The sequence below is a fragment of the Apteryx mantelli genome, chromosome 2 (assembly GCF_036417845.1).
Source record: "Apteryx mantelli isolate bAptMan1 chromosome 2, bAptMan1.hap1, whole genome shotgun sequence".
Taxonomy (NCBI): domain Eukaryota; kingdom Metazoa; phylum Chordata; class Aves; order Apterygiformes; family Apterygidae; genus Apteryx; species Apteryx mantelli.
The window spans coordinates 53,513,279-53,539,261 of NC_089979.1; the positions used below are offsets into that span (position 1 = coordinate 53,513,279).

General features: G+C 38.1%; 1 protein-coding gene across 3 annotated transcripts in view; it reads right to left on the minus strand.

Annotated features, from left to right (window-relative positions):
• Positions 1–21,272: 21,272 nt before the first annotated feature.
• The window catches only part of METTL4 (methyltransferase 4, N6-adenosine), a 16,241-nt gene continuing 11,530 nt past the window's right edge, over positions 21,273–25,983 (minus strand). For 2 of the 3 annotated variants that reach the window (XM_013942914.2, XM_013942904.2), the window contains one exon: positions 21,467–22,502. In XM_013942914.2, the coding sequence (XP_013798368.1) occupies positions 22,404–22,502 (99 nt within the window). In that variant the 3' untranslated portion in view covers positions 21,467–22,403. Of the gene's footprint in view, positions 21,443–21,466; positions 22,503–25,983 lie in introns of those variants that run through there. The other variant, XR_001292611.2, reaches the window with a different exon arrangement.

Sequence of the window (25,983 nt, forward strand, 5' to 3'; positions counted from 1 at the left end):
GACGAGCAGGCACTATTTCAAAGTGAAAGGCAAATATTTGACAAAGTTAAAAGAAATTAAACTGGCCTCTCCAAATGAATAGCACACTCAACCTTAACTCCAGCAGGACCCTGCTGGTAAAGAATACATCTAGCCATTTCTTCGGGCCTCACGAGCAAGGCTGTCCTGGGGTGCGGCTGCTGGTCTCGAGCTGAGGTGTCACCTGGGGGAGAAATGTGGTTTATAACCAGGAGTGAGCATCCTCAGACCCAACAGATATTTGTAACAAAGATAAAGTGGGCTTTAACACAGACACAAGCACAGAATCTGACATTTCAACCTTACTTTTGTTATGATTTCTTAACAAAAGACATAATATGTGAGGACAGTGTGGTGCTTTCTGCTGACCTCCGCTGTACCAGTGCATGAAAGATCCAATCCCTCTTTGTTAATATATTGTTAGACTGCACGTCCCTTGTTCTGTCTGGCTGCCAACCTTAAACTGCACTATACAAACTGCTTAATTCGTTTCCTGTGGTTCCCTGATGACCTCATCAGCTGAGGCAGAATTAAGCTTTCATTTAAAAGAAAGAGAGAGAAACAAAAACAAAGGGAAAACTCTACATTTTCTGTCTCTGAAATGAACTTTCCTAATGTGATTTGATGTTGTTGAGCTTCCTGATCAAAGGACAGACTTTCCCTGAGATCTCTCCAGTGCCTATTCTGAGCACAGCAAGAGGTGCTATGGGGAGGAAGGAAGTTCTCTAAATAAAAATTTGCAGAGGCCCAGAGTGACCAGAATGCAATCTGAAATGGTCATGTCTCCTTCTTCCCTGATGTATCTTCTTATACAGTCAGTCCCTAAAGTAAGGGTAGAAAAGGAGGAGAATCTGCAGGCAGAAGGAGCTTCTTGGTGGAAATGCTTTCTAATTTTTCAGGCAAGATGGAAGCCAGAAGTGGGGCCTTATGAGGCAGTCGTTGTTAAGTAACACATTAAACTGCACCCCATAGACTTTATTGGTTTAAGATGTCACCAAGACGAATCAAAAGTGAATAGGGGGATCAGGGTGAGTGGTACGATTCACTGACTGTGCAGTTTTGAAGGAAATTCCCGGTGCTCATTCATACACTTGAAAGTTGCTGCTGGTTCCAAAATCATTTTGTTTTATGCTGATGTTAGTTTGCACCTAGGAGGGCAAACATCCAACTTCAGGTCAAATACAATCTGACTTGAGTGGTTCACTGTCTTTCAGACAAAGCCCCCCCTCCCTTTTTTTTTTTACCCTGAAGAATTTCAGCATGACAGATATTGGCAGTGGAAAGTGCTAAATAACGCACAAAGATAGAGATGGACATAAGTGTCAGTTTTTCTTTTTATGTCCTTTTCCCCTGCAGCCTTTGAAACATATTTTATGCAGTTGCTTTGTAAGCCACACACATATATAAAGGCTAACCATGCAAATTAGGCTCTGATGAATACACTATGCAAGCTCATATGCAAAGTAGATGTAACCCTCAGGCCCTTGGCATATGCCCAGCCGCAGAAGAGGTACCACCATGTCACGCCACATGGTGTTGTTTCTGGGGATCCCCCCTGAATTCAAGGCAGGAACAAAACTCAATGGAACAAAGACAATATATTATATACTCCTTTACATCAAAAGTACAAGCACAGACCAATATCCTCACTCTAACCTTATGGGATTTTAACCGTCTCCAGTGTAAATAACACTGCTGTTGCTATTGTTCCTTCCCTTCAAAAATATCTACAGTCCTATCAATGATCTGAAAGCAGCTGTATAGTAAGACTATTGCAAAAAACTGATTCCATACATACAACAAACACCCTTTATTTCCAGCACATGGACATTTGTACTGCTTACTCAGAAAGAGCTAAACTGTGACTAAAAACAAATGGATGACCTCATTCATGAAACCTTCCTTCTAGTCAAACTTCTCAGCATCAGACACTTCGACCAAGAAAGTATCTTAACTTACTTGCCACCTGAGGTAACAATGCTGTCAACATGGAACCTAAAGGTACAGATCTCGAAAATATTTACTCTAACATGACCCAGATCTTATTGAAATCATTGGAAAGACTTCTACAGTGTTTCCTGAACTTGCATTAATCCTCTAATCCCTCCAGCAATCACAGTCCATCATGTATTGGTTCCCCAACACTAAATGAAGAAGAAATATTTGCACATCAGAAAACTACTTGTCTGGGAAAAGCAAGAACAAAACAGTACTCTCAAAGCACAGCTTCTACTACAAATATAATATTAATATTTTACCACTAGGCTAAGACACCAGAGAAAACAGCGTATTATAATCTTGAATGGTGACATGAGAAATCCATTAAAATCCTAATTAAAGTACGTTCTGCATAACAGCAAGTCTTGGCAGTATGTCATCTACCAAACACTATGAAATGCATTTGAGATTTGGAAAGAACATGTGCAATTCTTTAAAAAAATATATAATTTAGCTCAAGAGACAAGAAAGATTAATAGCATTTGACATGCCCAACTTTTTAAGTTTGTCTGAAATTATACATTCATCATATAATCTGATCCTTATAAAAATTATTATTTATCTTGCAAAAATACCCAACAGCTATCAAGACTGGGGTCCCAGTATACTGGAACTGTACAGACATAAGCAAGCTACATTTTTTTCCAGGAATTTTTAACACTTGTAGCAGCAAAATGCCCTCCACTATAATCGCTTTGGCATTAATAATTTATTATACTTAATGAGACTTCTAACATGCAGAAAATTAGATAAGTCGTTATGTCTTCAAAGGATCATTTCCTGCCAGGCAGAAGAAAGAAAGCAACAGACACAAGGTAAAGGAAGGAATAAAACTGTGCGGCACAGTGATCAGAATGATCATTCTGGCTTAGACAAACAGATCACAAACTCTTTTTCTTATGAGTATGAATTAGTTATCTCCAGTTACCCCTTACAAAGCCATTGTTGGTTATTTTAAATATAATTACTATACCTCAAATATTTTTTTCAAGTGTTGCACACCTGTCAGTTAGCACTATTGTCATTCAGGGCTTTCTTAGGTTCTGTTGCTTGATAGACTTTTTAAAGCCTGAAAGCACTTAATTTCTTCTCAGGTTGCCTCTCAGTCCAGAGTCTAACTTAAAAATAGTACTGTCCTCCTCTCTCTTTACACATCCTTCATTCACTTCTTTGTTCACAGTAATTCCATTTCCTTTACACAAAATATTGGTATTTCTTGACAACCGTGACACCAGTTCCCACAGTGGGAAAAATATGCTCCCTCTCCTCTTCCTGTGCTTCTTCCCTACCTTCTCATCTCACATGCACCATACTCAAGCCAGAGTTAAAGGATCTTCACCAAAGATGATTACCCCAAATGCCTTTCCTGAATAAGGTTCAGATTAAAACCTTAGATTCAGGAATGCTCAGAAAATTGCTCTTACCTGAGCCAGCACATCTCAGTCACACATAATCAGAAAAGAAAAGGGTTATTTTACCCTTGTGAAGAAAGTTTATGAACAAGCAGAGATTGAAATGGCTTACCAAAGTCAACACCTGTTCCTAAATCTTGAGCCTCTCTGGTACAAATATGAGCATAAATTTCCTTCTGGCTCCAAAGGTCAATGCTCTTAAAGGCTGTCAAAGCTGCAAGTGCAGGAGCTGCTGAGCACTCCTGTGACTTCACAACGCTTCCCCTGGAAAACGATAAACCAGAGACACTCAAACTATCAACAAAGCTGAGCCGGAAAAGCTTCCTGAACGTCTCTGAATGCAGCATTTTGTCCTTGCAGAAGAGATCTAAAAAAGATGTCAGCAAAGGACTCTGCAGGTGCTAACCTGAACAACTGCGGTTTTGTAGATATATTTCCATAGTCATCCGCATAAAGGCTAAAGCAGCCTGTGCACTCATTGTGTTACCTGGGTTTGGTTTTGGTCTCAGGTTAGAGTGAAGCAGACTCGATAAACAAGGCAAAAGGAAAGAAGAATGGGCAGATGCTAAAACCTGGTTGAGGCCAGCAAAGCACAGAGGCCAATATAAAGGCTAGGCCAGCTCAGCATTCCCAAGCCATTTTGCAAATACCCCAGGACACCTGAAATCATGAAGCAAGGAGGGGTTGAGAGGAAGGCTTAGCTCTGAGCACCAAGGCTGCCAGATGATTAACATCTTGCACTTCACGTGGGCATCACACCACAGCACGTCAGACATGGCCTCTCCAAGCTTGGCCTGTCCAAAGCATATTTTCCTAACAAAAGTCCGATTTTTTTGCTACTTCCAACTCTGTGCTGTGGCTGTGCTTTGTGCAAGCTGAGTGTAAAAGGCTGTCACATTAGCAATAGTAATGTAGGCTGTGAAGGTATGCAGATTGGCTTTGGGCATTTGAACCTTTGTGTGGAGAAGCAAAGTATCTATGATGGACCAGCCTCTATGCTAGTTTTGAAAATAATAGGGCATGGATTAACAACAGGAAGAAATAGTATGATAGGATTAAATAAGGTAGATAGATATATGATTCAAGTGCATGAGTCTCAGATTTTTAGCCCTTTTTTATCCCCCAAGGAGGTTGTTTTTCAGGGTCTGATCTGCTTTCTACTTTTCCACTCAGATATCACAGATCCAAGTCCCAGCTTTTCTTTATCCTGCTGGAACAGACTACACCAAAGGAGAAAAGTGGCAGATCAGAATGGGTCTTAACCCATTGCAGAGACTAAATATAGGCTCAGAACTGGCCAATTTCTTTCCTTAAGGGACCTTAGAGGAAGAGACTGTACCAAAGATTCAGCTATTTTGTATTAGCACCACACACTGCCCCACACAGCACAGTGTAGAGCTGGTACAGAATTAGGGCAGACCTAACCAGTCGCCAACTTTTGCTTTATCTGTGCCCAGCATAAAATCAGTGTTACACCTTTCAGGGAGAAAAATTTTAACATTTGGGGTGTTTTCTTTGTTTTATGATTTTTGTAATTGCTGCAATTTCAATCTACCAAAAAGAACACAAGAATCCGTGCTTCTTGTGGTTGTTCCCAGATTTACCTTTTCTCATTAGAATTTATCTTAGTAATTATGCATTACTTTGCAGCAGCAAAAATGTGTCCTTGTTTCTGTCAGAAATATTGCTTTTAGTATGCAAAATTGTTTTTAATCTTCAGATTGGTCTGCATACTTATAGATAGTGCCTTTCAGCATTGTTTTTGCAACCTTAATGGGGAAAATGTACGCACTGGGACAAAGCAATTGGATTTCAGCTGAGAAGCAACATTTGAATGAAATCAATAAAGATTTTGTCATCTAATATTTTAAGTTTGGTACAATGTGTATACTGCAGGTCAGTGTAAATTCGTTAAAAAGATCAATGCAATGGAATTTGTCTTGGGTACTTTGAAATATCCTAGGGTGACTTGAGAGGAAGTTGCCAAGGAAACCAGAGATACAACTCCGAGAAGCTTTTGGGTGTTTTAAGTTGATAGCTGAATTCTACTGAGTTTATAAGATATTATAATATAGGAGTTGTCATGGAAACAAAATCCAACAAATGGTTAATGAATAGCAAAGCTGGGCAATTACTGCAGGTGGCAGTGTCAAAAGAGTCTGGGCTAGAACACCCTTAAAAATGGGAACTTTCCACTGGTTCTTCATTATTTTTTCCCCCAGATAAAAAGAATAAGGGGTGCTTAGGTACCAAAATGATGGAGGCATTAGAGAAATTATTAACAGATAGACTTCTTTTTAGTTGGGATAATTTTGCATAATATAAATCAGAGCTCCTTGACTAGCATCTAGAAGCTCTGCTATAGGTAATAAACCTGCTTTGAATTTCAAATATACTTCTGTTGTATTATTGCTCATATTAAATGAAACATTTTAATTAGAAATACTTCTAAAACTCAATTTCTGTCTTGACTGGCGTCTTCTATCCGCCAAGGACTTTTTGTTAGTGGTGATGTTTTGGTTTTGCTTTTGTTCTGGGTTTTATTCCCACATCTACTTTTCTTTAATAATAAATTCTTGCTGAAGTTATTTTAATTTCTGTAATAGAGCATATCAGTCATTTTCCAGTCTCAACCAGGCCATCAATGTTTTTCTCCCCTTGTCACTGTGTTTCAACTTCTCAATTTCCTCTCTTTATTAAGGATGATGCATTTCTTAGTTTGTGTACACTGCTTTAGGGTCTCTACAATAATGTGAAAACTCTTATAACTGTTTCCATCAAATTAAAAAAAAATCCAAGAACATATACAGTAACATGCAATCTATTATCCTTTTTTATGTATTAAAGGAATCTGGCACTTTCAGGGAGATTGCCTGATGCAGACACTACAATTGAAGGTGTAAAGGGCATGCTTTCATTCTCTCAGATATAGATATGGTATGTCTAAGACACAGATAAGATAGATAAGGTAACATTTCCATGTGGAAATTCCCTTCCCAAAACTACTCATAATTTACAGAAATCTTACTTCCTCAACAAAATCCCATTTGTAGCCCTCAAATATTTGTTTCTGGGATGTTTTTCCTATCAGATAGTCCTCCTAAGAACTTCATGCTATTTATTAGTTTAAAAGCTCCTGGCCATTATGCTGTAGGATCAGCCTGTCATTTGTTAAAAATAACAACCTTTTGAGAAATTTCATAGATATTTTTGTCTGCTTAAAATAGCAAGGAATTAGGATGCCAAAGACTGTATAGCAGCATTTGTATCTCTCTCATCACTCAAAGTTATAGCTACAGTTATACTTTTTGCATTAGATCACTTTCCCCAGCTCCCCAAAACTGTACATTGCTTGCACAGAAAGCAGGGGTACTCAAAGCTTGTGCCCCTTGCAGGGCCGGTAGACATGCTGTAAGCCATTAATAAGGTTTAGCTTTTTCCTGAACATGAGAAAACCTTCTTTTTGTTCCTTTCACCCCTCCTCGCCATTGCAAGCCTACAGCGATACAGGAGCATCTCCGAGCAGACGGAGTTTGCTCTGCACTGGATGGCAGGGACTGGATGTGGCCCCTTGCCTCCATTTGTAGCGCTTAGTGTCACCTAAGCTGGAGCAACACAGCCAGGGGACAGTGGAGTATCAGCACACCCTGCATTCCTGTATCTGTCTGCCTGCTGCCCCCTGTTATTCCCTCTTCTGGTGCTGCATTGATTGAAGCTGCACTGGTGGCTGATGCAAAAAACAGGAAATCCAGTCCAAAGATCCAAAGTTTTCTAGCCAAGCAAAGCCTCTCCAGTTTTGTGTAATCAGACCTAAAGAAAGTGAATGTAAGATGGAGCGTTACTTTCACATTCCTGTTCACATTGCCCTCGCACAGTGCAGAAGGATACTCGGGTACTGGAAAATGGAGCATCTAGCCTCCACAGTTTCACTAAAAGTCTTGTAATTTCAGTGCTTCCTCAGACCTTTAAGTAATGTTTTCTAAGAGAGTCTCAGCTTTTATATAAAGAAATTTCTAGACTTCATGGTCATGGAGAAAAGGTGTTTAAAAGGCTTGTTTAGAAACAGAGGACAAAGAAAAGAATCCCTGTAGAGGGTTTTTTTTTGTTTTGTTTTTAAATAGCTCCTATTGTTGAGAGGCGCAACTCAAAATGCATGAATGGTTGGGACTGGTCAAGAATCAGGACTCTAAATGCAAACCATTTTTAGCATGAATGTGTGCCCTTGGAAACCACACACCATTTCTTTTTCCTTCATTCCTCCTAGCACAAAAAAACAAATACAATGAGCACCAAATGCCATCCCTGAGCTCTGAAGGGTACAGTAAGACAGTAAAAGCAAAAAAATTCATTGTCATTTGCAGTGCCATAGTTAAGTCTACCTTGCCCTTAAACATATTTTGCAACCTGCATGATTCTGTAACTGTACAGCTTTGTGCTAAACATAATAAAATAACCTTGATTTGTGCTTCATGGCAACACAATCAATTAACTACTTACACATGGACAAATACTTGAATATATTGTATTGCATCTGGAGGGTATGTTATACTTCTCTCACATACTGCATTCAATTAACTCAAGGCTGTTGCTACTTCCTGAGCATACGGTAGAATATAGTTCTTTAGAGAAAAGGCATTTGCCTCTTATGCATCAACATATTCAAACTTTCAACTTGAGTGAATCCTCTGAAAGTTTAATTTCAACAATGTCATTAGTGCTAGAAAGTCTCTTTTTAAGGTCATGTTGCAGTTCAGGCTGCTGAGAAAACAGATCAAACCCTAGTTCACTGCTCATTGCCCAAGGACGGTGCAGTCAGCCTAATAAAGGCAAAAATTCTATTTTTGTTTTCCATGTTTGCTGTGATGTCAGATGCTAGATGTTCCCTGGGTTTTCTTCTAGATTTTCTTAGAAGTTATTAACTTCTTGAGATCTTAATTAAAGGGGCATGGTATTGAGAAATCTTGGGGGGGGGGGTTGTCATGTTTTCTCAGATATTTGCATTAAATAAGGAGTAACAACAAACAAAAAACCCAGTTGTAAAAGCAGTATTTGCCCAGTAACTGATTTTGCTAGATGCAAATGCAAATGCAGATTGAAAAGACAGTGACACTCTAAAAATCCTAGGATACATGAAGTTATGCTACACTGAGAATTGTCTGCACTTTTTAAGTGCTTGTATGGGTTAAGCACTTATTCATGCAAGACGAATCACCGGCATCAGCAGAGCTATTTGCTTACGTTGTGATCACGAGTGCTACTAGACTCACTCAGGGATAATAAATTTTGCTCCACCTAAATAATACTACAAGCATTTCAGATTTTGAGTAGTCACAAAAAACTACTTGCATTCCTCAAAAAATTATTCACTGAAGAAATGCAAGCAGAATTTTTAATAGATGCATCTGAGAAAATTTCAATAGGTTTATAAAGGAAAAAGCAAAAATCCTCAAACTATTCCTTAAGAGTGATCTATCTAACTGTAAACATGAAAACTAACTTTTAAAAAAAAATCAGCGCTCCTATTTCCATTAGCATAACTTTCAAAATCAACAGAGTTGTAAGCTTTTCATTCCTGAAGAACATAGCCAAACCAACTTAGTGAGGCCAGGGCTGTCTTCCTAGGAGATGTCTATTAAATAATAAAATATAAAAACCAATAACTTCCAGGCACTTCAAACCAGGCGCAAAATAGAGAAAACTCACAGTAGTTAGTCGGTACATCAGAACTATTTTTATTCACTTGTGCAACTTGGAGCAGTTTTTTTCTTGCTGAAGTGCCATTCAAACAAAGAATCCACAGTAGAGAAACATTTTAAATATGTTCTATGTAACTTCCCATTAGAAAGAGCATCTTCTGATATGGCAACTAAACATAAAAGAGAAATTAAAACTATACGTGATCCCCTCAAAGGAGGAATAAAACATGGCTTTGTCAGAAGTACAGTCTTCTCAGTGCTTTGAGGAAAATCCTTCCTTTGCTTTCATGCTCCTTCAGAAATTTTCAAATTTCTTCTAATTTGTAGACCTCCCTATATCTTCCCTGTGCTGACTCATGTGTAAATTAAGCCTATGAGCACAGAGGCCTAGCAGGGAAGCAGCAAGAAAATGCCCAGAAAAGGGCACAGTTTGGAATAAAGCATCTGGCCAGTCCCTTGATTAGCATCAAAACCATGGTCTTTTATTGCAGGACATGAACACGTACATACACGAGGTAAGTCTGTAGTGAAAAAGGTCTGGTTTGTCTGGCTCACTTACAGTGCCTGGAAAATACGGGGCAGTTAGCAAGGCAGTAGGGAGGTACACCATCTTTTCAGCCAAGCTGGCCACACTGGAGTCGCGCCTGTGTACGGCTGCACCACCATGGCAAAAACCTGAATTAGGCCCCAGAGTTTCTACAGCAGCTGTTTATTAATTACGGCTCCCCCTGTTATGGCACAGAGGAGCACCTCGCCACAGTGCAGGCACCCATATGACAGGGATGGCTGGTCCCAGGACACTCAGTGCCCTGGAAAGTCCTCTCACAGCTGAGCGCAGTCTCCATGACCCACCAGCAGAAGTCGCTCCTGGCTGGCGGGCTCTTCGCTTGCCCTCCACCCCAGGGCTTTGGCTGCTCTTGGCAGGGGGAAATGGGCCAGAGTAGAGGATATTTCAGTGCGGGCTGGCAGCCTGCAGAAGGCTTCTGTCTCCAGTTGAAAAAACAGAGCACTTGATCTCAACCGCTTCCAGTTGCAAGAGCTGCTGACGCTGCGAGAGACATCCTTCATCCTGAGAGGAGAAATCCTGAGACCTTTGATTGTCTCCCAGCACGCTGGCAGCCAGCCCCTCGTGCCCTGCCACGCGCTGCACAGCTGCGCTGCCAAGTCACCGGTCAGGACCCGTCTTTCAGCACGACCTCAGCTTTAACCTACAGCCCTAGCTGGGCCAGCAAACTTCAGTTCAAAGCTCAGATAAGCCCAGGTGAAACATCTAAATGAGCTGCTGACAGAGAGATTTGTACTAGAATGCAGGTAGGAGCCTGAGTTAAGCCTGTCATGAAGACATGCTTTCAGTCTGGATCATCTCTCAGAAGAACAGCAGGCCTAACATGCATCAAAGTGTGTTTACTGTCCTAAATTATACTGCCACTAGTGTCAGAAAAGAAAAACATATAAACAAAGAGAAAATACAGGGTAAGGACAAAACGTAGTGACCGAAAATACAGATTTATATCCATAAGAACACGTACACCCCACACACATACACTGTGTAATATAATTGCATTTCCTTTTTCCACTTCAGGGAGATGGTTCAGTTTCAGTCATAAAATACAGCTCCCAGCTTCTTTGATATATCATAGGTTTCAAGACTGTAGTTTCATTCTGACTACCCAGCTGATAGTTTGGGGTTGAAAGAATCACCTTCATTCATTTTACTGAGAGTAATCATGGTGTCCAAAGCCACTAATTAAAATAACAACTTAAAACAAGGCCAGAAATGAGAAAGAACCTCTTTTCTCCCTGCTGTCTCTACTCACTTCCCACTCTTCAGTGCTGGATTCCTTAACCTTTGCCACAACTTGCTGATAAATAGTCTGGGCTAAAATTAGATATATAGCAAAGGGTAGGTGTTACCATCTGCTGCATGTTGTTAATTCTTGATGGCCTGATAACATCTATTTTTGATGTTCTTATTAGCTTTCTGGGGAGGAGGATAAAGGAATAGGCCTCTAGTGCCACCATCAGTGGTTTTCAATATTTGCTGCTTTTCTTCAGTTGACAACCAGCTTTGCTTCAGCTGAGGGCTTTTAGAAGGACATACTAGGTAAGACAGCAGGCCACCGATACTCATCTCAAGCACACAGTAAAAGAACTGGCAATATCTGATTCCAGTTCATTTGATAAATAGCATGTCTTCATTCAATGTATTTCTCAATCATTTTTTCTGCTGTAATCTTTTTGTTGTTGTTGTTGTACTCAATAGTCAAATTAGAACTGAGCAACAGACTGTCCATCTATCTTGGCTGGCTGGCAAAACAAGACGTCTCCCAGACATTGAGCACTTTCTAAATGTATGCACACCACAAATATCAGCTTGGACAGGCAATGAGTGACTGATAGTTATATTAGAGGCTAAACAAAACAAAGTGTTTAAGCAAAATAAGTGTTATTCTGTTCTGTTAAATGACTGAGGAGGCACCAGCTGTACCTGCTGGACATTTTTTGTTTAGATCTAAAGAAATACAATATTCTTGACTCTGGCGGGACTTTCAAGAGTCAGACGTCCAGGTTTAGTGAAATTCAAAAGCATATGAAAGCATAAATAAATCTCAGACAAATCTAGAACTAGCATAGCATGAGATAAATTGATGTGACCACCACAATATACCCCAGCATTGTCTAAAGGAATGCTGTCCCTTTTAATTACATTATTGTAGACAATACATCATTGCAGCATTTTGAAACTGTCACCTCTGCTTTCTCTCATCCTTCTTTGGATCTTCCATTTTTATTCTCCACCTACGAACATACTGCCAAGGATGGAATAAATAAACCATAAAAGTGACTTAGTAAACATGACTCTCAGCCACTTATTTGGTAATGAGCATGTAAATGATGGTCCTTCAAAAACAAAAGCTGAAGGCCTGAGTTGTCTTTCTGATCTTTTCCATTATACATAGCTGAGCATTTTGCATCATGCATGGCTAAGCATATTGCCAGCATAAATTGGGAGGAGAAAATATCTCAGAAATGAGCTCAGACTACACAAATTAGCTTGACTCTTCATCATAGGGAAAATTTTCCAGAAATAAATATTTTAAAGGTTAGTAGTAACCCAGGTTGTGGAGACTTCTTTTTTTAACACAGACTTGGAGTGCTTTCAATTACCATTTGTCACTGGGAGTCCTAAGCACTATACTGACCCTTTATTTTGGAATTCAGACTTTGTATATACTTCTTACCTTTCTCTTGGAAGTTGTCAGAACAGCTCCTGCATTTCACACTACCAGTCACCTCTTTCTAGATTCCCTGTTGGTCTTACTCAACAACTCTGTTTCTTCTCCTGGTGCTACAGGTTCAGCCAGGCACCACCCGTGCCAGTGAAGTACTTCCTTCCCTGACAAACCAGACAAGGAAAGAGTCCAGCTGCTTCTCCCAGTGTGCCGCCCTCCTGGCTGGGGTGCTTCTGCTGTCCTGACCTGTCTGGCCACAGCCCTGCCTAAAAGAGCTTACTTTTGCCCTTCCAACTGCATGAAATCACAAACCAATCAAGCACTGGTAACACAGAAGGCGAACATATTTGTTTTCAACATCTCTGTGGTGACTCAGTAAGACAGATGTACTCTTCAGGGCTAGTGAAGTTGCGCTGCCTTTTTATGAATAGCTGAGGTATTTGAAATTGCAAAACAGCTTCCCAGAGGAGACAAATGAGTCTCAGCCTGAGACTTCTCAGACCCTCCTGGAAGACTCACTGCCTTGAAATGTTAGAAGGTAAGAAATAGCAACAGCAGCTGTAAATGTCAAAGAAGAAACTTTCTACTCACTAATGACACATTAAAGATCCCCATCCAGAGAGAGAACTATATACGATATTAAGTTCTCCCTAGACATAGAGTCGTGTTAGGTAGAGCTGGAATATTTGTAAATGAAGTAGGTAAATGCTTTAGCTGCTTTTACAAATTCTCCTGAAATATTCAGTCCTTTTCTTTCTAAATAAATTTATATTGCAACATGAACAAATTATACTAAGACAAGTGGATAAAAGGGAACGTGTCTGCAGGTGAAAGTGTTACCATAAAAGACAGAGAATAGCTCCAACCTACTGTGTAACTTAGAGGCAAGTATTGCTGGATACTTAGCTCAGTATTTCTAAAATCATGGTTTCTGATGCTTATAAAGGTTAATAAAAGGTATAAAGGATGTTAAAAATGTTAGACAACAACAGCATCTGTAGCTCATTTCTATATGAGGTGGGGTAGGAATGCAGATTGTAATGCTGGGCTACAATGGTTTCCACAAGACAGGGAACTGCAAAATACCTTTAACTGATAGCTGCAGCTCAGTTCCTTTGAGGCAAAGGATTAAGTATAAACACATGAAGCCTGTAACTGTGGTTTGTTTTGATGCCCAGGCAATAAGTGGAAGGAGATACTTCTGATGCAATGACTGAAAAGGCTGGGGTCACATGAAAAAAGATGAATCAAAAGATTGTCAAAGATCATTTGGAAAATACTACTTCTGCCTTATAGTGCTGTCATTTTCTATAGTCTGACTAAGCTGAGAAATTCATAGAAGGGATGGTCAAAGATGGGGAAAGGACATCAGTAACTGTCAGATGAAGGGCTTTGGCTTTGCTCATGCAAACGAGCATAATTACATTAACTTCAGTGAAACTTCCCAAGTCCATACCAGCTGAGGACTGTATGTCCAAGAACTGCTACGTCCAAAGGTGAGGAATAATAAGAGCCTTGCAAAAAAAGGCTTCACATACAATACCCAGTGTGAGAAAGAAATATAAATATTTATATCTGTAAATCTTGCTCACATACCCCCTTTTCTCACAAACACACAAATACATAAAGTATGCAAAATAATAAGCATGTTTTGCTAATCCCTGGATATTGCAAAGGAAGATAAGTAATCCTCTCTAATCAGATCTGTATGAGGCTTCCATTTTTTCATAACGAAGCATTCATGTTACAGATGCCCTGACAGATTTTACCATCTTGCCATTTTATTGATTCTTAAATAGGAAAGCTATCATACTTCTGACTGCTTCTCATGAGGAGACTAATTCGATTATTTCATCATCTGGTTCATCAAAGCAGGAAATACTTAAGTGTCACAGCTGGTCTCAGACTAAATATCTAGTATCAAGATTTTAAATGAAAACTATTACATCTTCACTGGGTAAGAATTTCATAAATGGCTAGACAGTAAAAAATGATGAAGACAACAGATATCATTTCACATCTCGTGGCTGCAAAGGGAGTCTTAACTCTACCAGTGAGTTTGGATTTATTTTCACTTGCTTTTCTACTACCGTCATGCAAAGAGGCTTTGTATAATGATCAGATCTGGAAAACTCAGAGAGCTATTTAGATTTCCAGCAAAGATTTATGACTGAGAATTAAAAACTCAAAGGCAATTTCTCCATTTTAAGTGTGTCCCCTGTTATTGATGCACCTTTTCCAGGTAGCGTACTTGCCACTGAAGACCAGTCAACTATAAGGAAACTCATCTCCCACAGAACGAACCAGTCCCAGTGTCTGATCACTATTTATTGCCCATCTTTTCTCTCCAGATTTGTGGGATACCTTGCCCTCTTGCACACACAGCTGTGTACAAAAATCAAAGCTTACTGGAAAGAAACACATATGCCAGTGCCATGTGTATGTTTTTATTGTGCTTCACATTTTCATGTGTTTATTCAGGGGATAAGAATAGACAAGCTACTCATTAAAAGAAGAGTTTGCTCATCATAGTGATTTGGAGTGAAATTGCCCACTATCACCAGCAGACAATTCGCAAAAAGCTTAGGCTTTTGAGGTCTACTTAAGATCTCAAAAATAGCAGTGTGATAATGGATAAATCATTTCCTTTAAGTAGCATTTTCATGAAAATTATATGTAAGAGCAGAGTCTTAGTACAATACCAATACCACAGTAACTTTGTTATGGAATAATATAAGCCTGTGTCTCTTACAGGGCTATAATGTTATTATGTAAATGGCTATACAAAGGCATGATTATATCAACAAAATGAAATTGTAGAGTAAGCCAGTTCCCAATTTCTGTAAATGTGGCTTTTCAGCATTATAAAAACAGAAAGTTTCCTCCTATAAATTTAGGTCTTAGTTCTGTTGAATCCTCCTGCATTTTTAATCACAATTAACCTTGAAGATCACACAACCAAAAATATATACGTGTGCAAGCTGCATCATGCAGTGCAAATTCTAACAATATTTAGATTCCTCTTATGTTGTGCACTTCCTTGACCTCATTAGAAACCTAGAAATCCTTGTAGCTTTGGCTGACCATTAGCTGGTCACAAATTGCTCTTTGTAATCTAAATCCACTTGGGTTTTTTAACGAGTTAGGCTGTAGGCCTCATAAAATTTTAGATGGGAGTTTTGACTGAGACACTTTGATGTGGGAAAACATAATTTTATGTCACAACTGTCTCTTGGAAGTTATACAAACCAACAGATGAACCATGAACCTCAGAAAAGGACACGCACTTTCTTTCTGAACTCAGCCTAACTTTTGGAGCGCACAAAGTAATGAAACATACAAAGGTCACACAGTTAGAATGATACATTGAACAGTTTGAGGGCAGTAAGTGTCATTAAAAAATTTTCAATAAACTATCTCCTGAATGAATAGCATATAACTATGTTATAAAACAATACTATTAAAAAAGATGGTAAAATTTAGCTATGAACTTCAGTTAATGATTCTTTAAAATCAATACCTTCATTGCTGATATTTTTAGCCTATTAAATCGTTAGCAATATTTTCAATTTCTAACTTACGTGTAATAAATTCTTCTTCCTTTATACATATGATAAAGGTATGTTAGTCGATTTTGTGACCCTTCTTTTGCAATCTGCATGAATAAAGCCATTGATTATGTGGATCTTTCATTATGCAAAATACTTTTTAAAAAAGAAAAATATGAAAGGGGATAAAAGGTCAGAAATCAAATTCAAATTTTAACACTTTCTGAAATTGACCTTTAACCAGTATTATGCAATATCCACTGTGCTAACAATGTGGGCCACAGGAACTATACTCACTCTTTTGTGTTGAAAAGTGCTACTATCTCCTATCTAGGCAAAAAGATGAATCTTTAGAGATTGTACAGACACAAACTCCTTTATGAGCTAGACAACAACAGTGGCTTAGGAAGCCATCAGCAGTGCAGTGGCTCTAGGTGTGGACTAGAATATGAAACTGTATAATTTTCTCTTCATTATTCCACTGCATTGAAGGCATCAGTTTCCACTTTGTTATTTTCCCTTTACATTCTTTCATTTTCTTCCACATTAACTTTTAAAGAAATGGTCTTTAGGGAGAGAAAGAGAATGGAAGAAAGAGCAGGTCTAAGACAGGCAAAAATTCTTTTGCATGAAAGGTGAGGAATATCTCACCAGCCCTGGATGCTTACTGGACTGTCAGTTCCACACAGTTTAATCTAAGGCAAATAGAGGCAATATTACAGACAAAATGAGAATACCTGTGCTTACTCTCTCTCAGCAGAGAATTTGTTTGGTTACTATAAAAGAAAAATTGAACAAAGGTGCCCTATATTCCTGCTAGTGATGATCAATACTGCTGTTTTATTTTAACATATTTTATTTATTGGAGGGGAACAAAAGAAGACATATGACTGCACATTGAAAAACTGCAGGAAAAAACTTACTCAAATGTTTGCCTTCACAGCATTTTTATTAGTAGTACATTAAACATGAATACTATCACCCTAGCTGACCTGAAATAGGCAGCCTATATTCAGAGGTAGGGTCACCATTTCATTTAGGGTCATCAAACCACTTTGTTTTGTTATCAAACACACAGCATCAGAAAAATGATAAATAAAATTCCAATTGTGGGGAACATTCTTGCTACCTTTCTATTGCTCTATTTGTCTTAATTGCTGCCGATTCTTTTCTATCCTCTTTCCCACAGATTAGGTAACACAAGGATGAAGAGTCATGATAGGTTTCTCTCACATGGCTTGCACACCTTTATTTACTAGTAACAGCAGCCAATTTCACTGTTGACACAATTTCCAATCCCCACACTCAAGAGTGTGGCCACACAGTATGTCACATCCCTCAGGATGGCTACCACTGCACATTCAGCTATGCTCTTTCTTGTATTTACCACACAGCCTCTCGTTCTTCCCTCACCTGCAACTACTTGTTTCCATTCCTCTACTGCACTCTGTTGTGTAGAGTTGGTTCTGCAGACAGGTGGCAAATCAATTCAGAAAAATGATTTGGCTGAAAAATTACCTAAAGAAAAAGGTTTTTTAAATAGCTGGATCAGGGTACAAAGGCAGTTTCATCTAAACACTGCTGCCGAGAAAACACATGTAGAACTACAGCTTAAGAGGAATTCACACTCTAAGGCACGGAGCATCCCAATACATGCACATATTTAACCACATTGCCATGAATTATCCTTTGTGCAGGATCAAATCTCTAACAATACTGGGTATTCTGAAGAGAAGCTTTTGAGAGCCATGGACAATCTATCCTTTGAACCTTGGAGATTCTGTCCTTCAATAAATAAACTTTTAAAAACTTTCCTAGCCCATATCAATGCAGAGAAATATATAAATAAAAAAGATGCATCAGGTTTTCCTGAATTACACCAATTTACAGCCCAGCCTTCTGAACAGCTACATGAAATCTTGAGAAAATTCCAAGAAAAATTATGAGACTTTAACAAAACAGTTGCTGATGTGTAAATGGATGCTTGATAGAAGCCAAACAGCTGAGACACAGAAGATGGAAAAAGAGAAAGGAATAGAGGGTAACAGCAATAACTAGAGCTTATGGAAAATCAGATTTTTTTTTGTCTGCAGCAAATGGCAAACTTCTAACTGAGGTGAGTAAATGTTCTGAAATGAGTAGTAGAAATTTCAAATTTTCTTATCACAGCAAAAACACAAGAAATGCCACATTTCTTAAGAAAACAAAATTGGGATTCAGTGCCAAGACACCAGCATCAACTGTGGATTACAGGACTGATGGGGAGCCCTGAAACCTAAAAGCCACCTCTGAGGAGGGCCACCTGCAGCTTGGGAGCCAGAGCGCTTCCAACATGGGAAGCCTGGAAACCCCGGGTGTTTTGGCTTTCTGTCCCAACAGAGCAAGTCCAAAAGCTCGTAAGTCCTCGTTCTCAGGACAGCCCACGTGGCAGTCTCAGCTCCAAAGCTGGAAGCCCAGCAAGGTGACCCTTACGATCAGCATCTCAGCCTAGTTAGAGCTGCCTTTATGGCATTTTAGTGATGCTAAGGGGAATCAGAGCTGCCCTAGGCACACCAAGAAAATCATTCATCTGCCCAACTATTTATGTGCTTCCTGTGCTGTGATGATGTGGCCAGGGCCATGTGAACCCACTTTGGCAGCTGCACTGCCATTTACTTACCACACTTTCAATGTTAGGGCTTTGAAAAAATACTGAATGAAAAGATATCTATCATGCAGTCCCCAGACAAGCTTTTACACCATGTGTATTAACAGGGCAGCTCTTTGGTTGTTAGTCAAGGGCAGTACGCACCTGATTAACACTATTCACACAACATGTACCTTTGACAACTAAGCCACAGGCATGATAGTACTTCTGCTCTTCTTAGGTAACCACCATTTAAATTAGAGTACCCAAGCTGCCTTTTCTAGCAGCAAATAGCACTTCTGATTGAACTATAGGAACACAGATCTCTGTGTAAGATTTCCATCATACTCTTCAGTCTCAAGGCATACTAGCGTTTTCCTCATTATTTTCTAATTGTCTATATAGTTTGGAAAACAGTTTTCAAAGTCAGCTCTTTACTGCTCCTGACATCTGAGCTGAATGTTACAAAGAGATATAACCAGCTCAGACTAGTACTTCACTTTTTAATAACATTTAATCTTTCAAAAGAAACTTTCCTGTTTCCACAGGAGCTCACACCTAGCAATCACTATTCCAAAAAACATATCTTACTGCTTTTTTCTTTATAAAAGTTTAAAAGTACAAGTAAAGGTCATATGCTAATTTGACATTTCAAAATCATACTCAAACCTGAAGCTTCATAAAAATAAGTTTGATTATGACACGATGTATTCTACATATAGAAGCAGCTTAAAATTACTTCTTATTGCTTTATGAAGTAAGTTTTTTTTTGGGGGGGGGGAGTAAGAAATAATTTTAAATAGTCTTAAGCAGTGGAGAACATTTAGCCAAAGGACTTTTTTTATCATTATTCTATTAAAACAATAAATAATAAGCAGATGTACTAATAAAGTACTTTCTGAAAATTCTTGAGCAACCACAGTTCTCATTATACCAAATTGCAACATTAAAAAGAAATCAGAACTGAAAAACAATTCTGCTTTGTCAATGTACTGTTAGTAAAATGCACACTTTGCCAATTTTTCCTTGGTATCTGTGTGAATTTTCACACACCAATATAGAAAATCAGAAAAACTTTAAAAATGATGAAAAAAAAATATCATTTGTTAGGAGCACTGAGGATGTGCATAATGCCTCGGCTGCTACTTACCATATTCACCTCAACCTCTCATCAACATCTTGCACTCCTCCACCCTCATCTTCCCCCTTGTTCTTTCATTTCATACCAAGTTTTTAACCTCTTCAGAGGAGGTTTTGCTTTTTGTACAATACTTGACATGACAGAGGGCATCTTTCCACCACAAAAGTAATACAAAGCAATTGGTATAGATAATATTATTCTTTTATCAAAATTGATTGGATTTTAAATTGTCCTGTAATATTAGTTAACTTTACTCTTGACTGATTTTTCAGTACCGTTCAGATTCTGCCTCAGAGGAATCATAGAACTGGCACTGAAAGATCTGATGGGGACAACTGGGATTTTTTGAGTAGCTAGAAAAGAGGCTCTTTGAATTATGAATTGAGCATGACAAGTCAATATTTGTGTTTAAAAGATGACCCTGAAATTATCAACTGTTAATACCAACATGAGATTTCTGAATTAGCAACACACTGGGAAGATATATAGAACCTCCTCCTGAGAAAACCCTAGTTTCAGTTTGGCTGCAGATGCTGAAGAACTACACTTCTATCATATTCACAGGATTTTCTTTATCACTAGAGGGTTAGAAAAGTAGCAGAAAAAACATTTGCACAGGGCACAATTCTATAACTATTTAAGACCTGATCAGGCATTATTTAGACCTTAATCTTCAACTTTTGATCTCCAGTTTGAGAAGCTGAGAGCATGACTGCATGGGCTTTCTAAGTATCTAGTAGAGCAGATGGCCTGCATGTTTTAAAACAATCATACTCAGAGGTTGGATTCCCAGCTGATAGGATTAGCAGCTAAGCTTCTGAGCACCACAGCTCAGAAGTGAAAGGGCTAGAAGTCTACAATTAGCAAAGAGACTCCACAGAAAAGATAGGATAAATAGTTCATTCTTAAATGCCTTGAAGAGGGTCATTCCTTTAGAAGGGTTCTGCTGCTTAGCTCAAAGGAGGGGAAAGGTAGCTTGTTGTTCTCTAAATTTGTTCATGCCATTTCTTCATTTGCAATTAAAAGATAATGAAGAGACACTCATAGGAGTGGCTGTGGAAAAGACAGCATCTTCATTTCTTGTGCTATTTTAAACAGTACAAAGGAAAAAACAAAACATGCACAGCAGTCAAGATTTGAGTCCGTACTTGAGCCTGATAGGCTTCACTTAGTACTGGATGAAACCTTGGGAGGGGAAGTAAATTCTACATGGGAACTCAGAAGCTCTACACAGCAAATGTCTTTTTAGACTAAAAGCAAATAAAAAAAATCTTCTTACCCTTTATATGTGGAGGTACATTTGCTTACATACCATGTATTGGGTGACTGTACTCATATAATAGTTAAAGATGTAGGATAAAAATCATGCAGGAAGAAGTGTTTTGCCTGGCAACTACCCTCGCTGTGATAATATTTACTTTTTTAGATTAAATATGTTTAACTAGTGTAAAAAAAAAACCATTTTCTTCATTTTGCCAATTCTACTGCTCCAATAAGCAAAATATGCAATTGAACAGTAGTACAGACTGGGTCTGCAAATAAGACACTGACAAGTTTTTAATCTTAATTTTAATTATAAAAATTATAAAAGATTATTTACTAACATCTAAAGTTTCAAATAAAACTTTAACAGCCCAGTAGACTACCAAAAGTGAATTGAATGTAAGAAAGGCATACAATGTATTTTGTTCCCCATTATATTATAAACAATCACAGCTCAGGAGATTGCCATCAGGAAAATCAGCTTGTCCACCAGTTCTGTCTCTATTGCTGCAAATGAATAAGAGGCAGAGCTTCATTAAGTCTCCTTTTTTATTTTTCAAAACAAATCTAAGGGCAGCAAAGAACACATGAAATGCACCATTCTTAAAAAAAAGAAAAGCAAGTTGAAACATAGAGCTCACTTGTACGACTTTTTAATGTTTCGAACAATAAGAACATAAGGAAGTAGAATTTATAAAATATTTAAATTCTGCTAAAATTTCAGTTAAATCTAATGGCTTACTACGCAGAATGTGTAAGATGTTGAGAGTTTGATCATTTACAATTTATTCAAAGAATTAACACCATATACAGAAAGATAGAATTGCTGACTGTTTTAAAAGTGTAATTTTATATAAAATGTGCTCAGTCAACAATTCATGTGCCAATTAACACAAGCAGTGCTCCTATTATTTCTTCTGAGGTAGACAAACAGATACAAACATGTAGGAGAATATGTTGTCTTCATGCTTATTTTAGTTCAAAATCCATTGCTTTGCAAACACCAACCTTCTTTTAGGAAATATATCTAATTCAGAATTATTTACTTTTCCTGTCACTCTTTTAAAATAATGCATTACCATCCAAGCATAATACTGTAGCACTTATGATGCTCAGATTTGTGGCAGTTGCAATGAGAATACTAAAAAATAGCCTTTTTTTTTCTTGTGGTTTGGAAAAAAAATCAGGCATGGCCTTGCACTATAACATCAGTATTTAACTATCTTATTAAAATCAGAATAAAGGAACAGCTTGTACAAATGCAGATACTATAAACAGACCTTCTGTCACTTCAAGAATTTTAACTGAAATGCAGCTGGTTTTATTTTTTTACCTTCTGAGTGCACCATCAGTAATAAAAGCAAGTTCTAGAGCCTGCTAGGAGGGAAGGGGAATTTCTGAGTTAAGCTAAAAGACCCAAATCAGTTTTCATCCTGCAGAAGAGTGAAATAATCAACGTGCTGAAACTTCAGAACCTCATTTCCCCAGCTGGTCCAACCAGGCTGTAGGCTGCGAGCAAACAACTCCAAACATTCCACATCTGGCTTGATAAATTCTGCCAGAACCTCTATGGAAGAGAAGAAAAAAGATGAGGATAACAATGAAAAAGGTACAAATAAAAATAATAATAAACAAATAAAAAATCAATCTCCCCTGTGTTGTCAGCAGATGGAAAAAAAAGAATGTTTCATTAAAAAAAGGAAGAGACAGCAAATTAATTTCAGGGATTTCATCAACCAGCTTGACTATTTATAGTCAGAAAGTCATTTGAAGTAGGTGCCCTTGAGATTCTGAACAATACTGTCAAGGCCTTCAATAGCCTTGATTTATCGGTTTTCATTTAGAGAAAGGGAATGAGGATTTATTTCAGCATCTACATAGACAACTTCTGAATTTTTCACTATTACCAACCAAACATCTCCCAAAGACTAGACTCAGCTCCTACAATACAGGGACAACATTTCTAAAAAGTAAAAATAGATTTAAAAAAATGAATAAATAGAAAATCCTTCTTTGATTAAAGTATTTATTGATGACAACTGTTAAAAAGTAAAATAAGAAATACCAGTTTAAATAAGGATAGCTCTGAAAGGGCTATAAGGATGCAGGGACTTGTTTTTCCTAATGCCAACTTCGCAACTGAAGAAAGATCTATATAACTGTGTTCTTTCATTCAGTAACATAAATCTCAATTTTTTCTACAATTGGGCATTTATACTGCTTAAATCTAAATAAATAGAAACCTATCGTTAACATCAATTGTGTCACTGATTATGACTGGTATTCTGGGAGTGAGAGAAAAAGATCTTGGTTACTGCATTTCACCTGAGAAGTACTATTGCAAACACAGTTATTGTTAAATAGGTTACTTGTCATACAGATCCATTTAGCCTGTGGCTGGGTCAAAGAAATTCTTAACTAGGTTTCAGGAAATAGCTACAAAGATATTATATATAAAAAAATGCATCAGTACAGCAAAGGTTTAAGGAATACAGAAAGACAAGAGTCAGAAAATCTGAAAAACAGATCTGTAATAAAGGTACATCTTAGGGTTTTTTTCTGTGACTGATGACAGAACAAAAACCAAGAAACCAGTCGCTTTTCCAGAGGAAACGTCCATTTTTGCTCAGATTTCTGAGAAGTTTCTGCACTTCTGTAGCTCAAAATACATAAATCCAGTATTATATCGCTCAACTTGATCTCTTCAGATCTGATCGCTTCAGGAAGCAGAAATACATCTAATCAACATACATCAGAGCATAAGACAGAATGCTTTTTTTGGGTGCAATCCAAGCTTTGACTTTTTGCATCAAGTTTGCGAGTCACTGAATCCCTGTGTTAGGTCTCAGCTGCTCATGTCATGGATTGCTCCTGCTGCAGAAATACGAGCATCCACTTCACATTCTAGTGTGTGGTAGCCCATCCCAGATGCATTTCCTACCTACACCGTCACTTCCTCAAAAGCTTCAATCCATTCAAAATTTACTCTCAAATATTTTGTAACGGGTGTTTCCAGACTTTCTTATGTTTTGATACAGCACATAAATCTATTTTCCTCCCTCCAATCTTTAACAAATGTCAAGAAAATGGCACAGATGGGTTATCATCAAGGCAGCTTTTAATCTAGAGAATACTGCAACCAGCAGGAATCTTATTCGAAAAACCTGCTCCTTTTAGAGGCAGGCTAAAATGTTTAAACAAATCTAACATTTGCAGAAAAGAGTCTGGGAGGTTTCGAGCAAAATGTACATTCTGATGGAAGACTTGCCTCACTGAGCATTGCTATTTGGTGTCACAAGAGTTCATCTAATTAGACACCACTTTTCCTGCTTTTGTACTGTTTTGAAAACCCACCGTATTCAAAAAATAATGTGGTAAAATTTATTGTTTTCCATGCTCTATTTAGTTAAGGATTTCTTGTGCACAACTTGCTGCCAACATTTTAACAAAGGTCTTCCAAAAATCTATTCTCTTGATCATCTAAGAAAGCCCGTGTTGCAGGAGGATGTACTTTTTTGCAAAACATAAGGGAGATACCGCAGAATGCAAAGCTCCAAAGCTTTCAGTAAGCTCTCTGTGAGCAGACCTTGACATCCTTAAGACATTCTTTTGACCTGAAGGGGCGTAAGACCATGAAGAGCTTACTGCAGGGACCAGACACCTTATGTGACCTTCTTCCTTCTATATAAAAATAAAATAGAACCATCTTATGAGTTATATTTGCAGCCAAAGACGGAAGCAATCATTTAAGCAAGAAAATTTCATAATAGAAATGTCAACATTTGTTCTTAAAATGTATAAATTAAAAATATCATCACAGCACTCAGTCTGGTAATCAAAAGTAGTTACTACTAAGCACCAAAAACTTCCATGTCTGAGAGAAAACTTAAAAACAAACAAACAACAAAACACCACTTAGTTGACTCAACAATAAGGATAAGTCTTTCTCAAAGAGAATCTGACCAAAGATTGCTTGGCCAGAAAACAAAAAGAGGTAGCCAAGAAATAGGCCATTTCAATAAGAAACAAGAAGATTGTGCCAATCTTTCAATCAATTTCATCACAGCATTTAAAAAGGAAGTCCCAGGAATCTCCCTCTCTCCTGCTCCCAGAGAGATAGTAATTCAGCAAAAGGTTTTTTGAAGAAACAGAGCCAGATTACATATAATTCAAGATAACATTACATTATGATTTTTCATTGCTTGGATATGGGTATTTACATAATCATATCAGGCAGTAACTTTCACTGCAATGGAAATTAGCATATCAAGAGGGCAATAATGTGGCAATATTTTGTTGGCATAAAATCTCATTATACTGGTTTCCTTGAATATCAACTTTTCCTATTTTAAGTTATAAATTATAGCCTCTTTGCTAGGGTTTTTTTATGGCTTTTATATCATCAGAAGGCTATCTTAATACACACATGGATCTGACTTGCAGCCCTTAAGCAAACTCTGCAGTTTTTCCCCTGACGACAAGTCAGAGGACCTGCATCAGTAGGAAGACTAAATTCATTTTTCTACAATAGGAATAGGTTAATTTTTCTTACAATTACTTCCATCCATTTACAGATAGAACTAACAATAAATAGCTTAAACAGATTATTCATGATCACTTGCAGGTGTTATAAACCCTAAGAGAGCAACTCAGATACCTAGGTATCTAATGCCCTAAGATACACAAAGCCAGCACACAGCTGGTAGATACAACACAGGTCTTCTGGGAAACCCACTTCCTTCTGGAGCACAAACAGGAGGTCAGGCAGGATACATGCTACATCTGCTTACTCTGGATCCCAAACACGTATCTAAGATGCATGCTGTTAAAAATGTTCTAAAAAGCAAAGGAAGGAACTATTTTTGAGACAAGCAACTGTTTCGCCTTATCTTTTGACCTTGTTACCTACGTAGCAAGTTCTGAACAGCAAAGTGGATACATACAGTGAAAATTACTTTCTTGGCTTTTTACTGTCTGATTTGTGAGCCATGCAAGGTACAGCCCACACATGACTGAACACATTTCATAGTACACCTTCCAAAGAGTTT